The sequence below is a fragment of the Loxodonta africana genome, chromosome 4, assembly GCF_030014295.1.
Source record: "Loxodonta africana isolate mLoxAfr1 chromosome 4, mLoxAfr1.hap2, whole genome shotgun sequence".
NCBI classification, from domain to species: Eukaryota; Metazoa; Chordata; class Mammalia; order Proboscidea; family Elephantidae; genus Loxodonta; species Loxodonta africana.
In genome coordinates, this window is record NC_087345.1 from 142,591,107 (window position 1) to 142,616,069 (window position 24,963).

The window sequence follows — 24,963 nt, forward strand, 5'->3', positions numbered from 1 at the left end:
TTTGGAGCGGCTGGACGGCAACTAACAACAACAGGAATCACTGAGAACAAATACAACTTGTTCCTTTGAATTTTACTGACTTGAAGTATTTAGCAAACTGCATAAAATTTTGCAACATCCTCTTCCCATGCCCCCCACCTGAGTTTTAGAGGTTCCTGCTGGTACAGTGATTATGCACTTGGCTGCTATCTGAAAGTTTGGCAGTTCAAACCCACGAGCTGCTCCATTGGAGAAAGATGTGGCAGTTGGCTTCTGTAAAGATTTACAGCCTTGGAAACCCTATGGGGCAGTTCTACTCTGTCCTATAGGATCGCTAGGAGTCGGAATCGATTCAAGGGCAGTGGGTTTGTTTTTTGGTTTATCAAGAAGGCTTTTAACAATTACATTAAATTGGTTAAAGAAATTCATCCGTCAGCAAATATACTGAGGACTATATAGAAATACAGTCTAGAAATACCACAAGTGGGTGGCTTTAACAAACAGAAATTTGTTTTTTCACAATTTTGGAGGCTAAAAGTCCAAATTCAGAGTGCCGGTCCTAGAAGAAGGCTTTCTCTCTGTAGGAGAAGGCCCTCGGCTCTACTGAGCTTCTGCTCAATCTTTCTACGTGGCTTGGCATCTCCCTTCCCCCATCTGTTTCTCTTGCTTCCTTGTTTAAGCTCTTTTATATCTCAAAAGAGATTGACTCAAGACACACCTACACTAATCCTGTCTCATTAACAGAACAAAGACAACCCATTCCCAAATGGGATTATAACTACAGCCATAGAAATTAGGATTCACAACACGTTTGGGGACACAGTTCAATCCATAACAGTGACCTACTCTATGTACACTGTTGTGTACTGTGTAAATATCATGCTGTGTACTCCCAACCAGCATTCCAGAGAGGATACGCCGTGCTATGCCCTGTACATTATACTGCCTTCTCTTCAGACGGCAAGGAAGGGGGAGCTTTAGTGTATGTGACAGGGTATACATGCACTCACACAGATATATGTGTATAGCATGTATGTATGTGCTTGTGCTCATGATTTTAACACACATGCAGCCACACACATTATGGACACATTTGCCTATCTCTATGTCATTATATTTTGAACAGATTATGTACTTTTCTGCAGACTGTGCTGACACCTTAGTGAGGTTCTGGCAGCTTTGGGTTTCTGAGGCCTCTCATCCCTGCAGCCATCCTCTCACCCTCACATTTGGCCTGTGCTGTGTGTATGGATTTCAGAAAGGATAAGCACTTGTGAGGAGATGTCACTTCACTTTCCTGCACGAATTTACCAATGTTCAGTAGCCGGAATCAGAGCCCCTCTTGAGCTAGACAGAGGCCCTGGCAGATAATCCTGCCACCCCCACCCCAAGAGTCTACATGCCTGAACTACATCTCTACAGAGGTAACAAGCCTTTCATGTGTGCGTGCCACAGATTCTTTAGCCTTATATGTATCTGCATGCCCATCTGGAGAGCTCCTAATGACACAGATCTCTCATTTTCTATTAAGGAGTGAAATCAGAGGTGTAAACAGTGGTTCGGGAGTCAAATCCCTTTTGGAATCTTGGCCCACCGCTTACAATCTTGCATGACCTTGGGCAAGTCATTTAACCTCTTTAAAATTTAATATTCTTTCTTATAAAATTGGAATAAAAATAGGGCCTACATCAAGAGGCTGTTGTATAGATTAAGGTAGGTTTAGAGTTTCATAGAGAGCCTGGCATTTCGCAGGTCACCAGTAAATGTTAGGCCTTCTCATTATAAGTTACATGTTCATCTCTGCATTTATCTCTATATACCTATTGAGAGTCATGAATCCACAAGAATAGCTCCAACTTTCGATCCAAAATCCACTTTTTTTCCCCCTTTTGCTCCACCACTCACCATGTGGACCCACCTCTGTGGGCTCCTGCAGAGCAAGAGAGAAACAGGATAAGGACTTTACACATATGTGGCCTATTTCACTGATTCTACAAGCCACCGGTTTTAAGATACACAATTTAAGAAGTTATAGCATTAAGAAAGAAAGATACGCTGCCATTTATCCTATGAAATGCCAAACGATTGTAAGATTCATCCCAATTGCATAGATCTTACGATAGCAGAAGAGGCATCTATTCTTGGAATTGTCGACAAACGGCAAGTATTCAAAACATAGTACACATCTTTACACGCTAAAACACACAACACAGATGTACCAGATACGCACTGATGACTCGTCTCCGGTGTTCACCTGCGACGCCACTCTCGCCCCTCACTTTCGGCCAGGATCCGGGCCCGCGCGGCCGGCCTCGGGCTGAGTTTCACTTTCCATTCTATGGGAAACGAAAGCCGAGGGGCTGCGGCCCACGGGGCGGCGCGCGGGCGGAGGCAGCACGGGCGGCGCGACGGGGCCCGAGCAGACGAAAGGCAGACTCGGCCAGGAGCGCGGCAGACGAAAGGCGGACTCGGCCAGGGGCGGACGGCGGCGCCCAGCCCGTTCCGGACAAGGGCTCCGCGCTCCTCGCCCTGCTCGGTCCTGCTCTGCCAGAGCTCGTAGGGGACCGGGCAAAGAGAAACCTTCTCTGCGTTGCAAGCATCGAGCTTAACAGCGGAGGCTTGGCGTTTTCGTGGCACTTGAGGCAAGTTTGATAGTAATTTTGGAAGCTTTCTTTCCAGAAAAGACATCCCTTGACACTCAGTTCAGATGCCATCTGGGTAATTAATGAATGTATCTGGGCTCTTTTGTAATAACGGTCTGTGTTTATTACATGGACATATTGAGCCTATGTATTTTTTTCCCCAGACTAATATATTTATTTGGGCTTTTTGCGTGACTTTGTGTTTTACTTAAAAAAAAAAAAAGTTTTGCGTGCTCATAAAAAATTCAAGCAACGCAGACAAAATATAAAGGAGAAACAAAACTTTAAATCTTCAACTCTGTCATGTATGTGTACTTTTCTAGGTATTCTCCTGTGCCCAAGTCTTTAAAAATCAAAGTGAGGTCATTCTGTAACATTGCCTTGTAATTTGTTTTTTCTACTTAACAGTATATTATGGGTATCTTTTCATGGCAGGACATATAGAAAGGCCAACCTCATTTTATTTTAAACTTCTGTATAATATGGGAAGTACATAATCTGTTAAATGGTTGGTAGATTTTTAGGTTGTTTCCAGTTTTTACTGGTATAAGTGATGCAACAGTGAATATCGTTTTATGTACCCAAAACCAAAAACCAAACCCATTGCCGTCAAGTCCATTACGACTCATAGCAGTCCTATAGGACAGAGTAGAATTGCCCTATAGGATTTCCAAGGAGCATCTGGTGGATTTGAACTGCCGACATTTTGGTTAGCGGCTGTAGCACTTAACCACCACGCCACCAGGGCTTCCACGTTTTATGTATACATCCACGCAAATGTACAAATCTATTTGTGGGCAATTCCTAGAAGTGGAATTACTGAGTTCATAGGCATAGTATTGAGAAATTTCAACTATTCTGTCAAATTGTGCAAATCAGAGTAATTTGTCCTTAATTCCTCTGCTCACTCCAATTTTTTTTTTCCTGGAAAAGAGCCAAATTTAGACCTTGAGACAAACATAAGACTCCATTCTATGTCCTCTAAAAATCTAGGGTTCAAAGTGTTTGACAATTAAAACAGAGGCTTTAACTTCTTAACAGCGTTGAGGTAGCTATACTTTGAAATCCTGCAAGAAAATGAGGCAGATATTTGAAAACATTTTTAAAAATTCATGTGATGTTTTCTTTTTGCTATTGTAGTATACGGAGTGGAGCAGAGGATTTAATCGGCCATCTAGGTAATGCAAACATCCTCCCTCCTCACTTTTGCTTCCATTTCTGAGGAAAGTAGTTTTTAATGATTGAATTATTTGAATAATTTATCACATTTTTGCACTTTAATTTTAATGTGTCATCTGGACTTGTAAATCAAAAAACCCATTCCTGTCTAGTCAATTCCAACTCATAGTGACCCTGTAGGACAGAGTAGAATTGCCTCATATGGTTTCCAAGGCTGTAAATCTTTATGGAAGCAGACTGCTACATCTTTTTTCTGTGGAGTGGCTGGTGGATTTGAACCGCGACCTTTTGGTTAGGAGTGACGAGCTTTAACCACTGCACCACCAGGGCCCCTTACCTGGACCTATAAGTAATTAAAAAACCCAACCCAGCCCGCTGCCGTGGAGTCGATTCTGACTCATAGCGACCCTATAGGGCAGAGTAGAACTGCCGCATAGAGTTTCCAAGGAGCGCCTGGCAGATTCAAATTGCTGACCTTTTGGTTAGGAGCTGTAGCACTTAACCACTACACCACCAGGGTTTCCTCATTACATTTTTTTAATATGATATTTTTAGTAGTTCTGGGGTAGCTTTTTAAATTTTTCTTCTTTTCCTGCCTAATTTTCCAGTCACTATGGGATGGTTTTTGTGTGTGTGTGTGTGTGTGGGGGGGGTGGAGACTTTTGGGGGAAGACAAATGAGAAAGGTTTAACTGGGGCACCTCACCCATGAGTGGAAATCCCAAATGCACCCAAGAATCACAGTCCCATTCCATGGAGGGTCCTTCAGAAACACTCCAAGCCAGCCTTCCCATCCAGTCGATCCGGTCCGCTTTTGATTCTTTGAACAGGTGAAATAATCACAGAGACACAAATAGTATTTATTTTCAGGTTACCAAATTAAGAATTGTCCTTCAACTTTGATCACTTTGATTTTAGTTTGAGATAATACTTTAACTCCTTAGACAGTAGTGAATCCAGTTTCTAAATTCCAGAGCCACCGTGATCTTTTTTTAAAAAGCACACCTAATTGTGTGGTATCCCTGTTCAGGAACCTTCAGTGGTCTCCCGCTGCTTTTAGCACAGCATCAGAAATCTGTACTCTGGCCGAAAGCCCTGCAAGGTCTGGTCCTCACCTAACTCTCCAACCCAACCCAGGCTGAAAAACAACCAGATTCTGTATGTTTTCTAATCATTCCAAAGTAACTGGATATGGAATAATGGTCGGAATGAATAATGATAATAGCAAATACAAAATAAAACCAGATGTTGGCATCAGATATTTAACTTTTTTCCCAGAATTTCTTCTCAACTATTTGAGTAGGACACAATTTAAGGAAGCCGTCAGAGGCAATACTAAAATTGAAACAAGGATTCCTTATACAATAAATGAAATATTACAAATGAAAAGCTCAACTCCTTTACTTAAAATGTCGCCATAAAATGCTAATGTAGCAAGGGAAACAGGCAGGCAGACCTCTGATGGTGAGTGAGAACTGGGCACATTTCTGATAAGCTAAAGTGTTCATAACCACTGAGCTCAAAATGGATAGGAGATTAACACAGGGTCTGCATCTCTATCTTGTTTTGAATGGGAAACCCTGGTGGCACCGTGGTTAGGTGATATGCCTGCTAACCAAAAGGTCAGTAATTCAAATCCACCAGCTGCTCCTTGGAAACCCTCTGGAGCAGTTCTACTCTGTCCTATAAAAAAAAAAAATTTTTTTTTTTGGAATCGACTTGATGGCATTGTGTTTGGTTTTGGGTTTGGTTATCAAAGAATAAGGAGTCCCTGGGTAGTACAGTGCACTTGGCTGCTAACTGAAAAGTTGCAGGTTCAAGTCTACCCGGAAGTGCCTTGAAAGAGTGGCCTGGTGATCTACTTCAGAATAATCAGCTGTTGAAAACTATGGGGCACAGTTCTGCTCTGACACACATAGGGTCGCCATGAGTCAAAACTGACTTGATGACAACTGGTGTCAAAGAAATTAGGGGAAAAAAAGGCAAACTTTTTGGTGTTTTTTTTTTTCCACTGTTAGAAAATACCTTGCACAGTCTTGCACTTTTACACAGTGATGGTCTTCAAAGGGGAAAATGTTTAATGTAAACACTCTTAAAGACAGTAAGTCCTAATCTCTTCCAAATGGGCTGTAGCTTCGGGATTCCCTATTATTTTGGGTTTCATCTGGAATATTCTAATCTGTGTGCCCAGCCTATTACCATTACTCAAATGTGAACACATGACTAAGAATCAGGTCAGAGTTTGTTTTTTACGTGATGGGGGTTGGATTTGGAAGACAGCGAGACTGCTGCAAGCATGTTCCTGGCATGTTAATTTTGTTCCTCTTAGGGCATTTAAGGTCGGAGCTGGTTTATCCTGCAGAGAGTCTAGTTGTGAGTGAAGAGTCCAGTTAGAGACTGGGACCACCTCAGTTTTCCTGCATCACATCCCCTGGCCTTTTGCTGTGAAGAGTGATTCTGTAGCTACGATGGTGGTGAGCCTGCCTCAGCTGCTTCCGTCGTTTACATCTCCCCCTGGTTTTAAGGGTAGAAAATTCAGGAAGGTGGGAGCTAAGTCAGTTTAGTATTTTGGGGCCATATTTTTGAGTCAGAGGTTGAGTTTGAAAATTCAACTTCCTTGGAATACATGCAGCCTCTCCTGTGGTGAGGAAACCCTGGTGGCGTAGTGGTTAAGAGCTATGGCTAATAACCTAAAAGGTCAGCAGTTCGAATCCACCACGTGCTCACTGGAGACTGAATGGGGCAGTTCTACTCTGCCCTATAGGGTCTCTGTGAGTTGGACCCGACTTGATGGCAGTGGGTTTTTTGTTCTTCTCTGGTGGGTGCTTGTTCCCACCTGCTTGGCGTAACTGCTTCCTCTCTTGCCCTTCCTGCCTTTCCCTACCCTGTTCAGATTTCTGAGTTTCACTTTCCTTCCCTTGTTGACTCGCCTACCTTTCGCACCCTGTGGTCAGTCCTGCCGGTTGCTGCATTGTGCTCTTGTTGCTTTGGACCTGGCCAGCCAGGCTGCCCAGGTAATACACTGGGTTTTCCTGCCATATTTTGCTGAATGAAGTATTTGTGAGATCTTGGCAGAGTGCAAGACAGTGTCTCTGGATGATGCAGGCTGGTCCATTCTGGCTCATCAGATTTCCCTCAGTGACGGTCTGAACATCCTGCATCTTGCTGATAAAACTGCCTACTGCCATTTTTCCTCTTTCAACTTACTTCTGCTAGGATGTCCTGTAAGGAAACCCTGGTGGTGCAGTAGTTAAGAGCTTGTTTGCTAACCAGAAGGTGGGCAGTTTGAATCCAAACCTATTTAATACCTGTCTTAGTCATCTAGGCTGCTATAACAGAAATACCACAAGTAGATGGCCTGAACAAAGAGAAATTTATTTCCTCACAGTAAAGAAGGCTCAAAGTCCAGCTCCAGGGGAAGGCTCTCTCTCTGTATTGGCTCTGGAGGAAGGTGCTTGTCCTCAATCTTTACCTGGTTGAGGAGCTTCTCAGTGCTGCTTTCAGTGCTCCTGGTGATGCTTTCTTGTTGGTATGAGGTCACCAACTCTCTGCTTGCTTCTTTTTCCTTTTATCTCTTGAGAGATAACAGGGGTGCAGGCAACACACTAGGGAAACTCCCTTTACATTGGATCGGGGATGTGACCTGGTAAGCGTGTTACAATCCCACCCTAATCCTTTTAACATAAAATTACAATCACAAAATGGAAGACCACCACAGAATACTGGAAATCATGGCCTAATCGTATTTTTGGGGGGACATAATTCAATCCATGACATAACCATTGAGGTAAAACTATAACCATTGAAAATAAATATTTACTGGGGAAAAGGAAGAGATTATATGCTATCTTAGCCAATTAACATGATATGTCATACCTATCCTTAACTGTTTCCCAACCTCAGATGTGTTCCTGCCCTCTACATTTAACAAAAGAATTAAGAAAAAAAGAAAAAATTCTGATACTTCTCATCCCTAAGTCATTAAGATTTTTTGAGGGTCTTGGAATAGGAATTCTCTTGCCAAAAAAAGATTTCCTTAAAAGATGGTACATCTCTCCCTTAAATGAACTGTTGCTTATTTTTAAATTACATATTACCTGTTGCCTTCAAGGCGGTTCCAACTCATAGCAACCCTATAGGACAGAGTAGAACTGCCCCACAGAGTTTCCAAGGAGCGCCTGGTAGATTAAAACTGCTGACCTTTTGGTTAGCAGTTGTAGCACTCAACCCCTACGCCACCAGGGTTTCCATTAATCACTGGATATTTGAAAATTAAGAGAAATATCAAGACAAAAGGTAAAAACGATTTGTAATGACACTACTGGGAGTTAGTTAGCTTTTAATACCATTTTTGGTATATTTCCTCCCAGTCATTTATCTCTGTGTGTGTGCGTGTAGTTCTATCTATTGTTTTACAAAATTGGGTGCATACCATATAAATGCTTGATAATTCCTTTTTTTATTCAATGATGTTTCATAATCATTTCCCCTATTTTATTAATCTAAAATGATTTCTATGCCATCATAGTATTCCATTTAATGAATGTGTCTTAATTTACTTACCCCTTGTTATTACACTAGGAAACCCTGGTGGCGTGGTGGTTAAGAGCTACCGCTGCTAGCCAGAAGGCTGGCGCTTCGAATCCACCAGGTGCTCCTTGGAAACCCAAGGAGTGCCTGGCGGATTTGAACTGCCAGCCCTTTGGTTAGCAGCTGTAGCACTTAACAACTATGCCACCAGAGTTTCCCAAAAGGAAGTAGCATGAGGTTTTTAACTAATGACTTCCTTTACTGGAAATAAAGCAACCAGGAAATCATATATATATACCTTTAGGAAGACTAACACTGAAAACCATCTTTGTGAAGATAACTGAAGGTAGTTGCTTTACATTAAAACCTGGTCAGCCCTCCTCAGCCAGAGCTTCCTCAGTACTTGTCTAGAGCAGCGCTTCTCAAACTTTCCTGTGTATGTGCATCACCTAGGAATCTTGTCAAAATGCAGATGCTGATTCAGTAGACCTGCCGCAGGGCCCAGTATTCTGCATTTTTAACAAGCTCAGCATTGCCCAGAATGTTGGGTCCCGTTGTATACCTACTGAATGAGATGATTCATCTCCAAGTTAGTGTTACTGATGCTGCTGGTGGTCCGGGGACCTGCCTCTCAGTAGCAAAATGGTGGACCAGTGGCTCCCAGTCTTTTAACAAAACCAGACATTCAGGACCCCATGCCCCTCGAGGTAATAATTGTACTTCTATTATCCATTAATTGAGACAACACACTGAAAATTACTATGGATTCCGTAAAGTTTTACATGAATTTATGTTTTTATAGAACGGAGCCCTGATGGTGTAATGGTTAAGCGCTTGGATGTTAACTGAAAGGTGGGTGATTCGGACCCACCAGTGGCTCCGTGGGAGAAAAGACCCGGAGATCTGCTCTCATAAAGATTACAGACTAGGAAACCCTATGAGGTGGTTTTACTCTGTCATATGGGGTTGCTACAAATTGGAATCAAGTCTACGGCACACAACAACAGTGTTTTATAATCATGGTACCATCTACCTAGATTTTGGCAACTTTTGGCAGAATACTAAAGGTCTGGGGATTAAAATCAATATTTAGGCACCGTTGAGGCCATCTGCCTCTCACCTTTTCTGAAGTGTACACCGATTTCAGCATCTTCCCTGGAGTTGATGGCTGATAGGAAGAGCTTTACAGAAGGTATCACAGAAATATTTGGATTCTCAAGGCAAAGGCAACCTTCAGTTTGGTGACTTCTTCAGTAGGTTCAAGTCCTGCAAGTTATAGTGTGAAACCTGTTTTGTTTGTTTGTTTGTAGTGGCTGTTACTGTTCAAGTAGCCTCTTAAGTGTGTAATGTCTGCTATCTCATTGCGTTTAAATATCTTGTGTGAACACTGACAAGGTAACTCCAGAAGCTCTTTGGGTGTTAAGTAGTGTGCTATTGACTGATGAGGAAGAATGAAACTGATCCACTACCTTTGGCCAAGATTTCTGGTATGTTCTGTATGAACATATACCTGAAAGGATGTGAAAAAACCTTGCATGCAGGACAGGCTACACAAGTTATTGGTCCCACAGCAAATAAAAATGTGGGGCCCCTTGTTAAAAAATTAAGAATTTCAAGTTGGCAACAGGAGAGCATTAAAGCAAGCTGGGGTGCTCTGAGGGTGGATCCCTGGGCGACTGCCTAGGTTGCACACTCATGTAGGTGGTCCTGGTTGTTTATGAACCTAAGCCATTCATAGTCTTTACCTGTTTATTCCACTGTTGATGACAATTGTATAACATTGTCATTTTTTTAATTGTAAGAACACAGAGAACACAACATTTGCCAATTCAACATTTTTTTCATGTGTACAATTCAATAAACACAATTATATCGGTCATATTGTGCAACCATCGCCAGTATCCCTTGCCAAATATTCCATTCCCATAAACAAAAACTCAGTGCTACCTAAACAATGATTATCCCCATCGTTCTTCCTCCTGCCTTGCCCCCGGAAACCATGATTAAGCTCTAATCACTATACATATGCCTATTCTATTTATCTTAGTAATATCATACAATAATTGTGACATTGACACATTAAAAACTGGTTTTCCAACCTTAAATCTTTCTTCAATTAGATTCATTTAGTAAAAAGGCAAGTTTTTAGAAAGAGACTCCCATTGTTTCTGCTGGTTTTGATGGCCTAATGTATATGGTACAGAAGTAGCACATTTAAAACCATCCCTATTATTTTTCTGCACAGCAGAGTATACTTTAGGAAAATTATTTTTAGGAGCATGTTTTTGAGAAGCAATGTTGTCCTGAGGGTTCATAGCTTGGGGCAACTCTGAAAGTTTCTTCATCTTCAATTATTGACTATTTGGACAATGGTTTTTTAGTTTCTGGAAATAGACTAAACACTCTGACAAGCTGTGTGTTCGATTTGTGTCACATCTGTGATTTTGAAGTTTGATGACAGAGAGCAAACTGTGTTTTGGGTCCCTTGTTTTTTTCTAAAACTTTTTCTTCTTTTATCAGGTTCTTTGTATTCTTTTATTATATATGCGTTGAATGATGATTTATTGTGGATTTTGTAGCACAAATGTTTGAAGGCTTTCCTCCTCGTGATAACTTGAGGTAGTAGAGTTGACACTCTTCAGGGCTGTCATATTATGTCTTTTATCATTTGTCGTTGTTTCATGTGTGTTCATTTTTATTTACTTGGAATACTGATTGGCTTTTAATTCATCCTCACAAGATGTGAAGAGTTCCCCAACAGGACTTTTTCTTGAAAGACTCACAGAAACTAATTTGGAGTTAAATAATTAAAACCTAAATATAATTCTCAAAGATTATCTTGTTTACTATCAGGAATGCTGGTGCACCAAACAATTTTACAAAAAATAAAACTGATGAACGTTAACGGCGTTATTCTCCCCTGAATTAGTATTTAAATTTAATTGGAGTTGTTAGCCCAGAAAGGATATAAGTCTTTATCTACAGTAAAACCAGCAAAAGCTGGAACCTGTGTAAGGTGGAAACCTGTCAGAGAAGGAAAACAAAAATATTTTCCACTAAAACGAGCGATTGAAAAGGTGGAAAGCTTTCGAAACTGGGAAAAACAAGGTAGCTCAATCAAGTTCCTGCGGTCACAGGTTCACTGTAGTTAATTTATTCTCTCTTTAATATATGTATTAATTTTAATTTCTTTTCCATTTTGAGAGTTTTTAAATAATAATTTTGTACATAACGTTAATGACCTTCACAACCATTAATTTTTGCAGCATTTTACTTTTGCTGTAAAAAGTATATTTTTATACCTCAGCATATAAAGAACAGCATATGGGATTCTCCACCCCAAGTCACGTGTAGAATATTTTAAACTAGGTAGTCAGATGTTAATAGTTAATCCAAATGACCTCCCTTATGGTTATGCTAAAAGGAGCCCTGGTGGCACAGTGGTTAAGTGCTCGGCTGCTAACTGAAAGGTCAGAGGTTCGAACCCACCAGCTACTTGGCTGGAGAAAGATGTGGCAGTCTGCTTCCATAAGGATTTACAGCCTGGGAAACCCTATGAGGCAGTTCTACACTGTCCTACAGGGTTGCTATGGGTCGGAATTGACTCGACAGCAATGGGTTTGGTTTTTGGGTTTTTATGGTTTTGCTGATTAAATATGGTGGCAACCAAAGTGATCCCTTGACCAGGTTCAACTTCAGAGACTTCAGAAATGACTTTGAAGTGGGCATTTGGCCATTTGACCTTTGAAAGGTCGAGGTCTAAACTGAAGCCAAGGAGCAGATCTTGGCGAACAATGACATGGAAGCAACACTGTGAGACTTTCTTACTTCAAGTCTTCAACCAATGCTTAGAATGCATTTGGGTCCAGCATCACTTTCAGTAAGTGCCTTGGCCACAGATGGGAACCACGGATATGTCCATACAATTTAGGGTTTTAATATTATACCTTTTATTATTTGTTGTGGTTTAGCGTGTGTTCATTTTTATTCATGTGGTACTCTGCTTTTTTTTTTTTTTGGTTTGTACACTGCTTGTTTATTTCTACCTGGATATTCCTTATACCTTCCACTAGGGGGCAGTGCCTACACACACAGACAAGCAGGGGCTCTACGAACTTGGCTTGGCTTCTGCTTTTTTGCGTTAGAAGACACTAGAGTCCAGCCTTGTGGCTGCATTTCTGCCTTCAACGACTCCCCATAACGGTCAGTCAAAACTGAGTGTTGTAGGGGAAAATTCAGGCCCCAAAGTGATTTGTGATTCAGATTTGCCGTCCACTGTGTTAGTTTTGCTTTAACCGCGTGGGCTGTGCGTGTACTCTGCACGGTGAGGAGAATCATTCCTTCATTACATCTGCTTTCCTCAGACCCTAACCTTTGACTCTAAGTTACTAATAACTAATAATTAATTAGCTAATTAGTAACAAACACCTGTGAAACCCTTTGGTGCCCCCCCACCCCCCTACTAGAACGTCACTAGCAACGACATACTCTCTGCCTATCTCATTTCCCTGCTTCCCCCTCAGAGGTAATTGTGATTTTCACTATCTATTTAAAAAGATATATCACACATATAATGATGCCTAAACAACATAACATTTCATTTTTCTGGAGTTTGAATTTATTTAAAAAAGTATCAAACTGTATGTTGTCTTCTGGGAATTGCTTTTTGGGCTCAACGTTATGCCGATTCCCATGTTGTGACATGTGGCACACCACGTCCGTGTTCGTCGGTGAATAGTATTCCACTGAGTGAATATTTTACCCCTTACATGCCCATTATCCTGTCAGTTAGACCGATCACCTGGACTGTTCACTGACAGACAGTACCGCTATGAACATTCTTGTTTATGTCTCCAGGGATATATGTGCATATATATGTTTCCTTTTGGAATTTTTGGGTTGAAGTTAAGTGAATATTTAACTTTACAAGATGATGCCAAGTTATTTTCCCCAGCGATTGTACCATTTTATACCCTTCCCTTATGGCTGCTAACCAAAATGTCGGAAGTTCAAATCCACCAGGTGCTCCTTGGAAACTCTGTGGGGTAGTTCTACTCTGTCCTGTAGGGTCGCTATGAGTTGGAATCCACTGACAGCAACGGGTTTGGATTTTTTTGTTGTTGTATGCTATTGAGTTGATTCCGACTCATAGCAACCCTATAGGTCAGAGTAGAACTACCCCATATAGTTTCCAAGGCTGGAGTCTTTATGGAAGCTGACTGCCCCATCTTGCTGGTAGTGGGTTCGAACCACTGACCTTTTGGTTAGCAGCTGAGCCCTTAACCACTGTGCCGCGAAGGCTCCTCACCGCCCCCCCCCCCCCGGTAATGTATAAAAGATCCTGTTTACCTACCCTCTAACATTTTGTTAGATCAAAATTTTTTTTTTAACATTTTGTTAGATCAGAATTAATTGTTGCCATTTGAATAGCGTAAAATAGTATCTCATGTGGTCTTGATTTCCGTTTCCCTGATTACTGATGACCAGTTTTGATGCCTAAACTGATTACTTTTTTTAAATAAAAATTAAATTCTGGAACGTTTACATTTTCTTTCAGTTCTAGCTTAGACTTATCTATGCAAACCTGCTTACGCTCCTTTGCGCACACTTCTCTGCATTCTCCTCCCCCACCTACTGACCTTTTGCATATCACCTGCCCCACTTCAAGATGCTGCCTTATTTCAATCCATGCCCTTCTTCTCCTTAATAAACTCAGTTCTAAACTCAGCTTTTCCATGAGGCCTATCCTGGTAAATATCAGCGAACTTATATCACTTGATCACTGGGCCCTGACAGCCTCTCACACCCCACTGATCAGAGCATGTACATTGGTGCAAGGCCTTTAGGAACATGTGCGAAAGGTTGGAGGTGTGAGTCCATCCAGAGGCACCAGCGAGAAAGGTCTGGCAATCTACTTAAAAAAAAAATCAGCCATTGGAAACTTTGGGGGGCACAGTTCTACTCTGACACACATGGAGTCACCATGAGTCGTCAACTTGGGTTAACCGCAGACCTTGAATTTTGACACTTTGACATGGTAATTATATTTTTGAAAATATCTCCTCAGGGTAGTAAGAAAGTCCTAGGTGAATCAAAACTGTTTTCAGTTGGAGTGGCTGGTGGGTTCAAATTGCTGACCTTTGGGTTAGCAGCTCAATGCTTAACTGCTGCACCACCAGGGCTCCTTTGTTTAGGTATTTATGTATGTACACATATATGTATGTGTGTGTATATATACACATGTGTATGTATACGTATGCATATGTATATATGTGTGTGTGTGTGTGTATATGGAGCCCTGGTGGCGCACTGGTTAAGTGGCTGCTAACCAAAAGGTCAGCAGTTTGAATCCACCACCCACTCCTTGGAAACCCTATGTGCAATTCTACCCTGTCCTGTAGGGTCACTGTGAGTCGGAATCGACTTGATGGCAACAGGTTTGGTGAATATACATACAAATGTATGTGTGTGTGTGTATATATATATATATATATATATATAAACCAAAAAACCAAAAGCGTTTGGTGTGTATGTATATGTATACAAATACGTGTGTGTGTGTATATATATGTGTGTGTGTGCATATATATTGGAACCCATTATTTGAATAAACCCAAAACCAAACCCAGTGCTGTCGAGCTGATTCTGACTCATAGTGACCCTATAGGACAGAGTAGAACTGCCCCATAGAGTTTCCAAGGAGCACCTGGATGATTCAAACTGCCGACCCTTTGGTTAGCAGCCGTAGGACTTAACCACTATGCCACCAGGGTGAATAGCTATGTATAAAGTGCAGCGGGTGCGTAGACAACACCCAAGCCAGGACAAGCTTCTCAGAGAGGGGACATTTTCCTGCGACCTGGAGGTCTATAGGAATGTCCCAGGAAGTCAGAGTTGTGGCAGAAGAGTATGGAGGGTGTATAGAGGGTGCCTGTGAGAACCCTTAGGCAGTAGACTTGACAGCTCTTGCTGATTGTTGGGTATGGGAGGGAGGAGCAAGGAGACACCCAGGTTTCTGGCCTGGGCCGTTTGGTGAATGTTGTGCTATTTACCAGGGTGGAGAATCTGGAAGGAAGAGGATGAGTTCAGTTTGAGAATATGGCAGTCCACTTTGAGGTGGTAGCTGGAGAGAGAAGATCAAATGGAAAAGTGTGGGACGAAGGGTAGTGGTGACTAGCCTAGTGGTCACTTCCAGCCCTAGAGCTTTATAAGCCATTCTTCTCAAACATTCGTCTTGCTCTAAGATTTGGCTCTTTGGAATCAGAAATGATGGTGTGAATATGCTTCCCCTCTTCTCTTATCCTTACCTACCTGTGGTTTGTTTTCACAGAGGTCACACCACACTTGGCTGAGGTGAGCTCTCCTGGAGGTGGGGCCGTGCAGTGCTGCAGATGGGCCAGGCAGCTGGTGGCCTGGGGATTTTGGAGTGATCACTGATGGGCAAAGCATTTGGGTTCCTGAGGACAACCTGCCAGTCAGTCCTGGCTGCGTCTCAGCCTTTCGCAGCAGAACCTGTTGAGAAGAAGGAAGAGGACGGCAGCATGAAGAGGGACAGGGAGCAGCCAAAAGAACACCCCAGTGCCTGGAACCGTCCTCACGGTTATTACATCCTCCCCATTTTCCTCATCTTGACTGCTTTGCTCATGTTCTATACTCTGAAGCAGTATAGCTTTGTGGTTAATGGCTTTTAATCTTTCGTGCCTCCATTTCTGAATCTGTAAAATGGGGATGATAATAGTACCCAGCACATAGGGCTATTGAGAAGATTAAATGAGATAATCTGTGGAAACTACCTTGAGGCGTATGGTAGCACCTGGCATTAGTTCCTGTCTTTACTATTACACCTGTGCATGAGTCTGTCTGTAAGCAAGGTGCTCCTGCCGACTCAGGAGCATAAAGTCTGTGATCACCTGCTCTCTTAGGATTTTTCCGTTCTTACTGCCCTTCTCACTTACACCACTATGGTTAGTGGTACTCCCTGTGGGGTCTGCTGAGCCAAAGGCTAGGTAGGGAAGGAGGAGGTTGGTTGATCGTGGGTCAGAGAAATGTTATATTTTGGTTTTCTCATATCCTCATAAGTCCCTCCTGGCTTCCACTCTCAAGGGGTGAGTTTATATTAGCTGGATCTTCCCCAAAGCTTTCTTCTGGTTTCTTCCATCTATGTGAAATCCCTAGGTGATGAGAATGGTTAAGTGCTTAGCAGCTAACCAAAGGGTTGGCAGTTTGAATTCACCCAAAGACACCTTGGAAGAAAAGCCTGGTGATCTACTTCCAAAAAGTAAGCTATTGAAAACCCTGTAGAGCATAGTTCTACTCTGCCATGAGTTTGAATTGACTTGATGGCAGCGAGTTATATGGTGGGATTCAGCTGGGGCAGGCATAGACATAGACTAGCCTGGTCTTATCCCCGACCCCCAGGGATGCCCATTTAGACTCAATCCTGTAGGGAACAATTTGAATGGGATGAACCCATAATTCTCCCACTTATGCTTTTTGTAATATTTCCTTTTTTCTTTGCTCTTGATACAATTGCTTGTACTACTCATTTAAAAAAAAAAAAAAAACAGTGAATAATATACTTCCTTGTGACATCTCTCTTTTTCTAATGAACTACTGAGACCTTTACTGTTATTTAAATTTTCAAAGGTTCCTGCCTTATCTCTCCTTTCTAACTTGTTTACCGTCCCCGTGAGGGAATTCTTTGTCTTCAGACAGTGCTTTATAGAATTTCATATCTTTAAACTCACTGCCGCCCTATGGAAGCAGACTGCCACATCTTTCTCCTGCGGGGCCGCTGGTCGTTCTCAAATCGCTGACCTTTCAATTAGTCCATCGCTTTACCTATGGCACCACCAGGGCTCCTATCTTTAGTAGATTTTAAATGGACATTTGATTTTCGTTAAATCCCTTAGCCAGGCCTTGCCCTCAGTACTTTTTTCTCTTCCCTCTATAGGTCTGGTTGGTTTACATAACCTTGGACAGACCTGCTGCCTTAACTCTCTGATTCAGTTATTCATAATGAATGTGAACTTCACCAAGATACTGAAGAGGTAAGACTATTTTTCAGGCTAATAAACATGCGTATTATTTTACCTTTGCAAATATTAAGTTATTTACAGTGCCTTGGACTTTAAGAGGTCTTCCTTCAAAAATTGTCAGAGAAAATCTTGATTACACATTAGAATCACTTAAGAAGTTAAAAGGAGCCCTGGTGGCACACTGGTTAAGATCAGCAGTTGGAAAACACGAGCTGTTCCTGTCAGCGATGTCTGTCAGCTTGTTGTACTATGGTGACTTGTGTGTTGCTGTGGAAGCTGTGCCACTGGTATATCAAATACTTGGAAGGTCACCTTCAGTGGACAGGTTTCAGAGGAGCTTCCAGACTAAGAAGACTAAGAAGAAGGACACAGCAGTCTACTTCTGAAAAAATTAACCAGTGAAAACCTGATGAATAGCAGCGGAACTTTGATACAGTGTTGGAAGATGAGTGTCTCAGGTTGGAAACACTCAAAATACGACTAGGGAAGAGCTGCCTCTTCAAAGTAGAGTTGAACTTAATGATGTGGATGGAGTCAAGCTTTTGGGACCTTCATTTGCTGATGTGGCACGACTCAAAATGAGAAAAAACAGCTGCAAACACCCATTAATAATTGGAGTGTAGAATCATGAAGTATGAATCTAGGAAAATTGGAAGTCATCAGAAATGGAATGGAGTGCATAAACATTGAGAAGGACCTGGTGGTCTACTTTTGAAAAGAATTAGCTGGTGAAAACCTTATGAATGGCAGTGGAACATTGTCTGATACAGTGCCGGAAGATGAGCCTCTCAAGTTGGAAGGCACTCAAAATACAACTGGGAAAGAGCTGCCTCCTCAAAGTAGAGTTAACCTTAGTGACCTGGATGAAGGCAAGGTTTTGGGACCTTCATTTGCTGATGTGGCATGACTCAAAATAAGAAGAAACAGCTGCAAACATCCACTAATAATTGGAACATAGAGTGTCTGAAGTATGAATATAGGAAAATTGGAAAGTCGTCAAAAATGAAATGGAACACATAAACATCGATATTCTAGGCATTAGTGAGCAGAAATGGGCTGGTACTGGTCATTTTGAATCAGTCAATCATATGGTCTACAATCCCAAGAATGACAACCTGAAGAGGAATGTGTTGCATATATTGTTAAAAAGAACATTTCAAGATATATCCTGAAGTACAGAGTTTTCAGTGATAGGATAATATCCATATGCCTACAAGAAAGAACAGTTAACACGACTATTATTCAAATTTGCGAACCATCCACTAAGGCCAAAGATGAAGAAATTGAAGATTTCACCAACTTCTGCAGTCTGAAGTTGATCAAACAAGCGATCAGGATGCATTGATAATTACTGGTGATTGAAATGAGAAAGTTGGAAACAAAGAAGGATCGGTAGTTGGAAAATATGACCTCAGTGATAGAAATGATGCCAGAGATCACGTGATAGAATTTTGCAAGACCAATGACATCTTCCTTTCAAAAACCTTTTTTCACCAACATAAACAGGGACTATACATGTGGTCCTCGCCAGATGGAATACACAGGAATCAAATCGACTACATCTCTAGAAAGAGACGATGGAAAAGCTCAGTATCATCAGTCAGAATAAGGGCAGGGGCCGACTTCGGAACAGACCATCAATTGCTTGTATGCAAGTTCAAGTAGAAATGAAGAAAATTAGAATAAGCCATGAGAGCCAAAGTACTACCTTGAGTATATCTCAGCTAAATTTAGAGACCATCTCAAGAATAGATTTGACACACTGAATACTAATGACCAAAGACCAGACAAGTTGTGGAATGACATCCAAGGACATCATACATGTAGAAAGTAAGAGATCATTAAAAAGACAGGAAAGAAAAGACCAAAATGGATGTCAGAAGAGACTCTGAAACTTGCTCTTGAATGTCGAGTAGCTAAAGCAAAAGGAAGAAATGGTGAAGTAAAAGAGCTGAACAGAGGATTTCAAAGGGTGGCTAGACAAAGTAAAGTGTTATAATGACATGTGCAAAGACCTGGAGATAGAAAACCAAAAGGAAAGAACACGCTCAGCATTTCTCAAGCTGAAAGAACTGAAGAAAAAATTCAAGCCTTGAGTTGCAATAGTGAAAGATTCTATGGGGGAAAATATTAAACGACTCAGGAAGCATCAAAAGAAGATGGAAAGAATACACAGAGTCATTATACCAAAAAGAATTAGTCGACGTTCAACCATTTCAAGAGGTAGCATATGAACAGGAACTGATGGTACTGAAGGAAGAAGTCCATGCTGCACTGAAGGCATTGCCAAAAATGAGGCTTTAGGAATTGACAATTGAGATATTTCAACAAAAGGATGCAGCACTGAAAGTGCTCCTTCGTCTGTGCCAAGAAATTTGGAAGACAGCTTCCTGGCCAGCGGACCGGAAGAGATACATATTTATGCCTGTTCCCAAGAAAGGTGATCCAACAGAATGCGGAAATTATCAAACAATATCATTAATATCACATGCAGGCCAAATTTTGCTAAAGATCATTCAAAAGCGGCTGCAGCAGTGTATTGACAGGGAACTGCCAGAAATTCAGGCCGAATTCACAAGAGGACGTGGAACCAGGAATATCATTGCTGATGTCCGATGGATCCTGGCTGAAAGCAGAGAACATCAGAAGAATGTTTACCTGTGTTTTATTGACTATGCAAAGGCATTTGACTGTGTGGATCGTAACAAATTATGGATAACATTGCAAAGAATGGGAATTCCAGAACACTTAATTGTGCTCATGACAGAATAAGGGTATATCGAGTGGTTTAAAGTCAGGAAAGGTGTGCGTCAGGGTTGTATCCTTTCACCATACCTGTTCAATCTGTATGCTGAGCAAATAATCCGAGAAAATGGACTATATGAAGATGAATGGGACATCAGGATTGGAAGAAGACTCATTAACAGCCTGCAATATGCAGATGACACAACCTTTCTTGCTGAAAGTAAAGAGAACTCGAAGCACTTACTGATGAAGATCAAACCACAGCCTTCAGTATGGATTATACTTCAACATAAAAGAAGACAAAAATCCTCACAACTCGACCATTAAGCAACATCATGATAAACAGAGAAGAGACTGAAGTTGTCAAGGACTTTATTTTACTTGTATCCACGTTTGATGACCATGGAAGCAGTAGCCGAGAAATGAAAAGATGCATTGCGTTGGGCAAATCTGCTGCAAAAGACCTCTTTAAAGTATTAAAAAACAATACTTTTTAATACTTAGTCACTGTAAGGACTAAGTTTCGCCTGACCCAAGCCGGTGTTTTCAATTGCCTTATATACATGTGAAAGCTGGACAATGAATAAGGAAGACCAAAGAAGAATCGATGCCTTTGAATAACAGTGTTGGTCAAGAATATTATATATACTATCCACTGCCAAAAGAATGAACAAATCTGCCTAGAAAGAAGTATAGTCAGAATGCTCATTAGAGGCAAGGATGGTGAGACTTTGTCTCACATACTTTGGTCAGATTATCAGGAGGGACCAGTTCCTGGAGAAGGACATCATGTTTGGTAAAGTAGAGGATCAGTGAAAAAGAAGAAGACCCTTAAGGAGATAGATTGACACAGCAACTGCAACAATGGGCTCAAGCATAACAATGATTTCGAGGATGGTGCAGGACCGTGCAGTGTTTCGTTCTGTCGTACTCAGGGTTGCTATGAGGTGGAATTGACTCCATGGCACCGAACAACAACAACAGTTGCTCTTTGGGAACCCTGTGGGGCAGTTCTACTCTGACACACATGGGGTCACCGTGAATTGGAATTTTTCCAACTTGATGACAACTGGATTTGGCTAAAAGAGAGTTGGGTCTAGGTCAATGTCAGTGAAAGTGTAAGTCATTGTGTAGGTCTGTGAGTCTCTCTGTTTTTACTCACACCTAATACACATACACATTGAGAAAAATGGAAATTCCAGAACACTTAATTTTGCTCATGAGGAACCTGTACATAGATCAAGAGGCAGTTCGGACAGAACAAGAGGATACTGAGTGGTTTAAAGTCAGGAAAGGTGTGCATCAGGGTTGTATCCTTTCACCATACCTATTCAGTCTGTATGCTGAACACGTAATCCAAGAAGCTGGACTATATGAAGAAGAACAGGGCATCAGGATTGGAGGAAGACTCATTAACAACTTGTGTTATGCAGATGACACAACCTTTCTTGCTGAAAGTAAAGAGGTCTTGAAGCAGTTACTTAGCCTTCAGTATGGATTACACCTCAACATAAAGGAAACAAAAATCCTCGCAACTGGATCAATAAGTCACATCATGATAAATGGAGAAAAGACTGAGGTTGTCAAGGATTTCATTTTACTTGGATCCACAATCAACACCCATGGAAACAGCAGTCAGGAAGTCAAAAGACACATTGCATTGGGCAAATCTGCTGCAAAGGACCTCTTTAAAGTGTTGAAAAGCATGCATGTCACCTTGAAGCCTGACCCAAGCCATCGTATTTTCAGTCGCATCATACATATATGTGAAAGCTGGATGATGCATAAGAAAGACCGAAATAAAATTGACACCTTTAAATTGTGGTATTGGTGAAGGATATTGAATATGCCATGGACTGCCAAAAGAACAAACAGATCTGCCTTGGAAGAAGTACAACCAGAATGCTCCTTAGAAGCAAGAATGGCGAGACTGTGTCTTACATACTTTGGACATGTCGTCAGGAGGGATCAGTCCGTGGAGAAGGACATCATACTTGGTAAAGTACCGGGTCAGTGGAAAAGAGGAAGACCCTCAATGAGGTGGATTGACAGAGTGGCTGCAACAACGGGCTCAAGTGTAACAATGATTGTGAGGCTGGCACAGGACCGGGCAGTGTTTCGTTCTGTGGTACATAGGGTCGCTGTGAGTCAGAACTGGTTTGACAGCACCTAACAACAGCACACATACACACTTTCTGTCACTCATTCTTTTTTGCCCCATGCTTTCTCGTTTACCCACTCCATTGGCCTGGGAAATTGAGAAATGCTTATAATTAATGAATCATTGTCAAAATAACAGTAGCATTCCTTCAGGCTGTTCTTTGAGCTCAGTGTTTGCCTTTCAGTTTGGAGTGCTTTAAGCTGGACATTTTGCTGCATGGCCTAGGCGTGGTCCCAGGACCTAGTACAGCTTCCCTTCATTCTAGTGCAATTGTTGGACAGGGTGGGGAGGGGTGAGGCAGCAGTTGTTTGGTCCCCCTGTCCAGTGGGTACTCTGTGCAGCTGATTTGACAACACAGTGGTTCTCAGCTTTGGCTGTACATTGGAATCATCTGGGGAACGTAAACATTCTGAGAATTGGGCTCCACTCCCAGAAATTCTGATTCAGCTCCTGTTGGGGGTGACCTGGACATGGGGATTTTTAAAAGCTGCCCAAGTGATTCCAATGTGCATTTAATGTTGAGAACCATGGGTATAAGGAGGTTCCTAGCCTGTTTTCCCATACTGTTTTTTACTGTGGCAAAACTGTATCTAACAAGACATTTGGTATTTCAGCATTTTTATTGTGTACAGTTCAGTGACATTGATTCGGTTCATCATGTTGTACAACCATCATCACTACCCATTTTCAAATTTTTCCATCACCCTTACCGGAAGCTCAGTGCCTAAACAATGACTTCCTCCTTTGCCCTTCCTTCCACCTCTGATACCACTAATAACTGGCTGTTTTGTTTGTCAGGATAACGGTGCCCAGGGGAGTTGAAGAGCAGAAGAGAAGTGTCCCCTTCCAATTGCTTTTGCTGCTAGAGAAAATGCAGGACAGCCGGTGGAAAGCAGTGCAGCCCCTGGAGCTCGCCTACTGCCTCCAGAAGTACAGAGTGCCCTGTAAGACTGTCCAAGTGCACTAGATGGGGCAGGGGCTTGAGAGAGAGAGAGCAAAGAGGAGGGGGGCTCACGGGCAGTGAGTGAACAAGAATGAACAAGAAGGGCGTTAGGTAGACTTTGAACCTTTGTATTGGAGGACCTGATCTGAAAAAAAATTGAAGAACCACACATTTTCACAAAATGCAGAATGATATTATTTATGCAGTTGCTACTCTCACACTCACCCTTTTTCTGCCTCTCAGTAGAGTAGGTAAGCATGAGAGTTTTCTGAAAGGTGATTCAGCCACAGGTAAAGAATCCCAGGAAAATAGAATAAAGGAATAGAAAGGAGAAACCATGCTCTACAAAAAGAATTTATAAATAGATTAGTTTTTTTTAAAAAAAACTTTGAGGTATAACCTATAATTGTTTTGTATAATCCATTTAAGGTGTACAATTCAGAGGATTTTCGTATGTACAGAGAGTTGTGCACCCATCATCTCGATCTAATTTTACAACATTTTCATCACCTGCAAAAGAAGCCTCATACCCATTAGCAGTCACTTCCCATCCTTTTTTACTTTCTTTTAAATTTTGTACTTCTAGCTCTTATATCTTTTTTCCATGTTGAATTAATTTTGGGGTATGGTGTGAGGTAGGGGTCCAACTTCAGTCTCTTGCATGCGGACATCCATTTGTTCTAGCACTATCTGGTGAGAAGACTATTCTTTCCCCGTTGAATTGTTTTGGCACCCTTATTTAAAATCAGTTGACCATAAACTTGAGTTTACTTTTGGATCCTTAATTCTAGCCATTGATTTTTATGTCTATCTTTATGCCAGTACAAGACTGTCTTGAGGTTTGAAACCAGGAAGTGTGAACCCTCCAACTTTCTTTTTATTTTTAGGATTGTTTTGTCTGTTCTGGGTCCTTTGCCTTTCCACACAAATTTTAGAATTCTCTTGTCAATTTCTTCAAAAAAATACAGCTGAGATTTTGATAGGGAGTGCATTGAATAAGTGGATCATTTTCTTTTCTTTTTTTTAATTGTGCTTTAGATGAAGGTTTACAGAGCAAATTAGTTTCTCATTAAACAGTTAATGCACATATTGTTTTGTGACATTGGCTGCCAACCCCTCGACATGTCAACACTCTTCCCTTCTTGACCTTGGGTTCCCCATTTCCATTTGTCTAGCATTCCTGTCCTCCTGCCTTCTCGTCATTGCCTCTCGGCTGGTGTGCCCATTTAGTCTTATTTTGTTTTATGGGTCTGTCTAATCTTTGGCTGAAAGGTGAATCTCAGGAGTAATTTCACTACTGAGCTGGCTGGGGGCCATATACTGTTGGGGTTTCTCCAGTCTCTGTCAGGCCAGTAAATCTGGCCTTTTTTTTTGTGAGTTAGAATTTTGTTCTGCAGTTTTCTCCAGTCTGAACGGGGCCCTCTCCTGTGGTCCCTATCAGAGCAGTCAGTGGTGGTAGCTGAGCACCATCTAGTTGTGCTAGACTGAATCTGGTAGAGGCTGTGGTAGTTGTGGTCCATTAGTCCTTTGGACTAATCTTTTCCTTGTGTCTTTGGTTTTCTTCATTCTCCCTTGCTCCAGATGGGGTGATACCAGTGGAGAATCTTAGATGGCTGGCCACAAGCTTTTTTAAGACCCCAGATGCTACTCACCAACGTGGGATGTAGAACATTTTCTTTATAAACTATGTTATGCAAATTGAGCTAGATGTTCCCCAAGACCATGATCCCCACAGCCCTCAGCCCCA

General features: G+C 41.7%; 1 protein-coding gene and 1 long non-coding RNA gene across 7 annotated transcripts in view; one reads left to right on the forward strand and one right to left on the reverse strand.

Moving 5' to 3' along the window:
- LOC111750856 (uncharacterized) overlaps nt 1-2,332 on the reverse strand; it is a 25,595-nt gene extending 23,263 nt beyond the window's left edge. Inside the window, exon 1 of one of the 2 annotated variants that reach the window (XR_010321945.1) lies at nt 1,800-2,332. This is a non-coding gene — a long non-coding RNA (uncharacterized LOC111750856). The remainder of the gene's footprint in view (nt 1-1,799) is intronic. The other variant, XR_002785905.2, reaches the window with a different exon arrangement.
- An 81-nt stretch (nt 2,333-2,413) lies between these two features.
- USP18 (ubiquitin specific peptidase 18) overlaps nt 2,414-24,963 on the forward strand; it is a 32,295-nt gene continuing 9,745 nt past the window's right edge. For 2 of the 5 annotated variants that reach the window (XM_064284815.1, XM_064284813.1), the window contains exons 1-4: nt 2,415-2,621; nt 15,660-15,928; nt 17,283-17,379; nt 23,072-23,217. In XM_064284815.1, coding sequence (XP_064140885.1) covers nt 15,766-15,928; nt 17,283-17,379; nt 23,072-23,217 — 406 coding nt within the window. In that variant the 5' untranslated portion in view covers nt 2,415-2,621; nt 15,660-15,765. Of the gene's footprint in view, nt 2,622-3,761; nt 3,800-6,128; nt 6,274-15,659; nt 15,929-17,282; nt 17,380-23,071; nt 23,218-24,963 lie in introns of all 5 variants that reach the window. The other 3 variants (XM_023548966.2, XM_003410752.4, XM_064284814.1) reach the window with 3 other exon arrangements.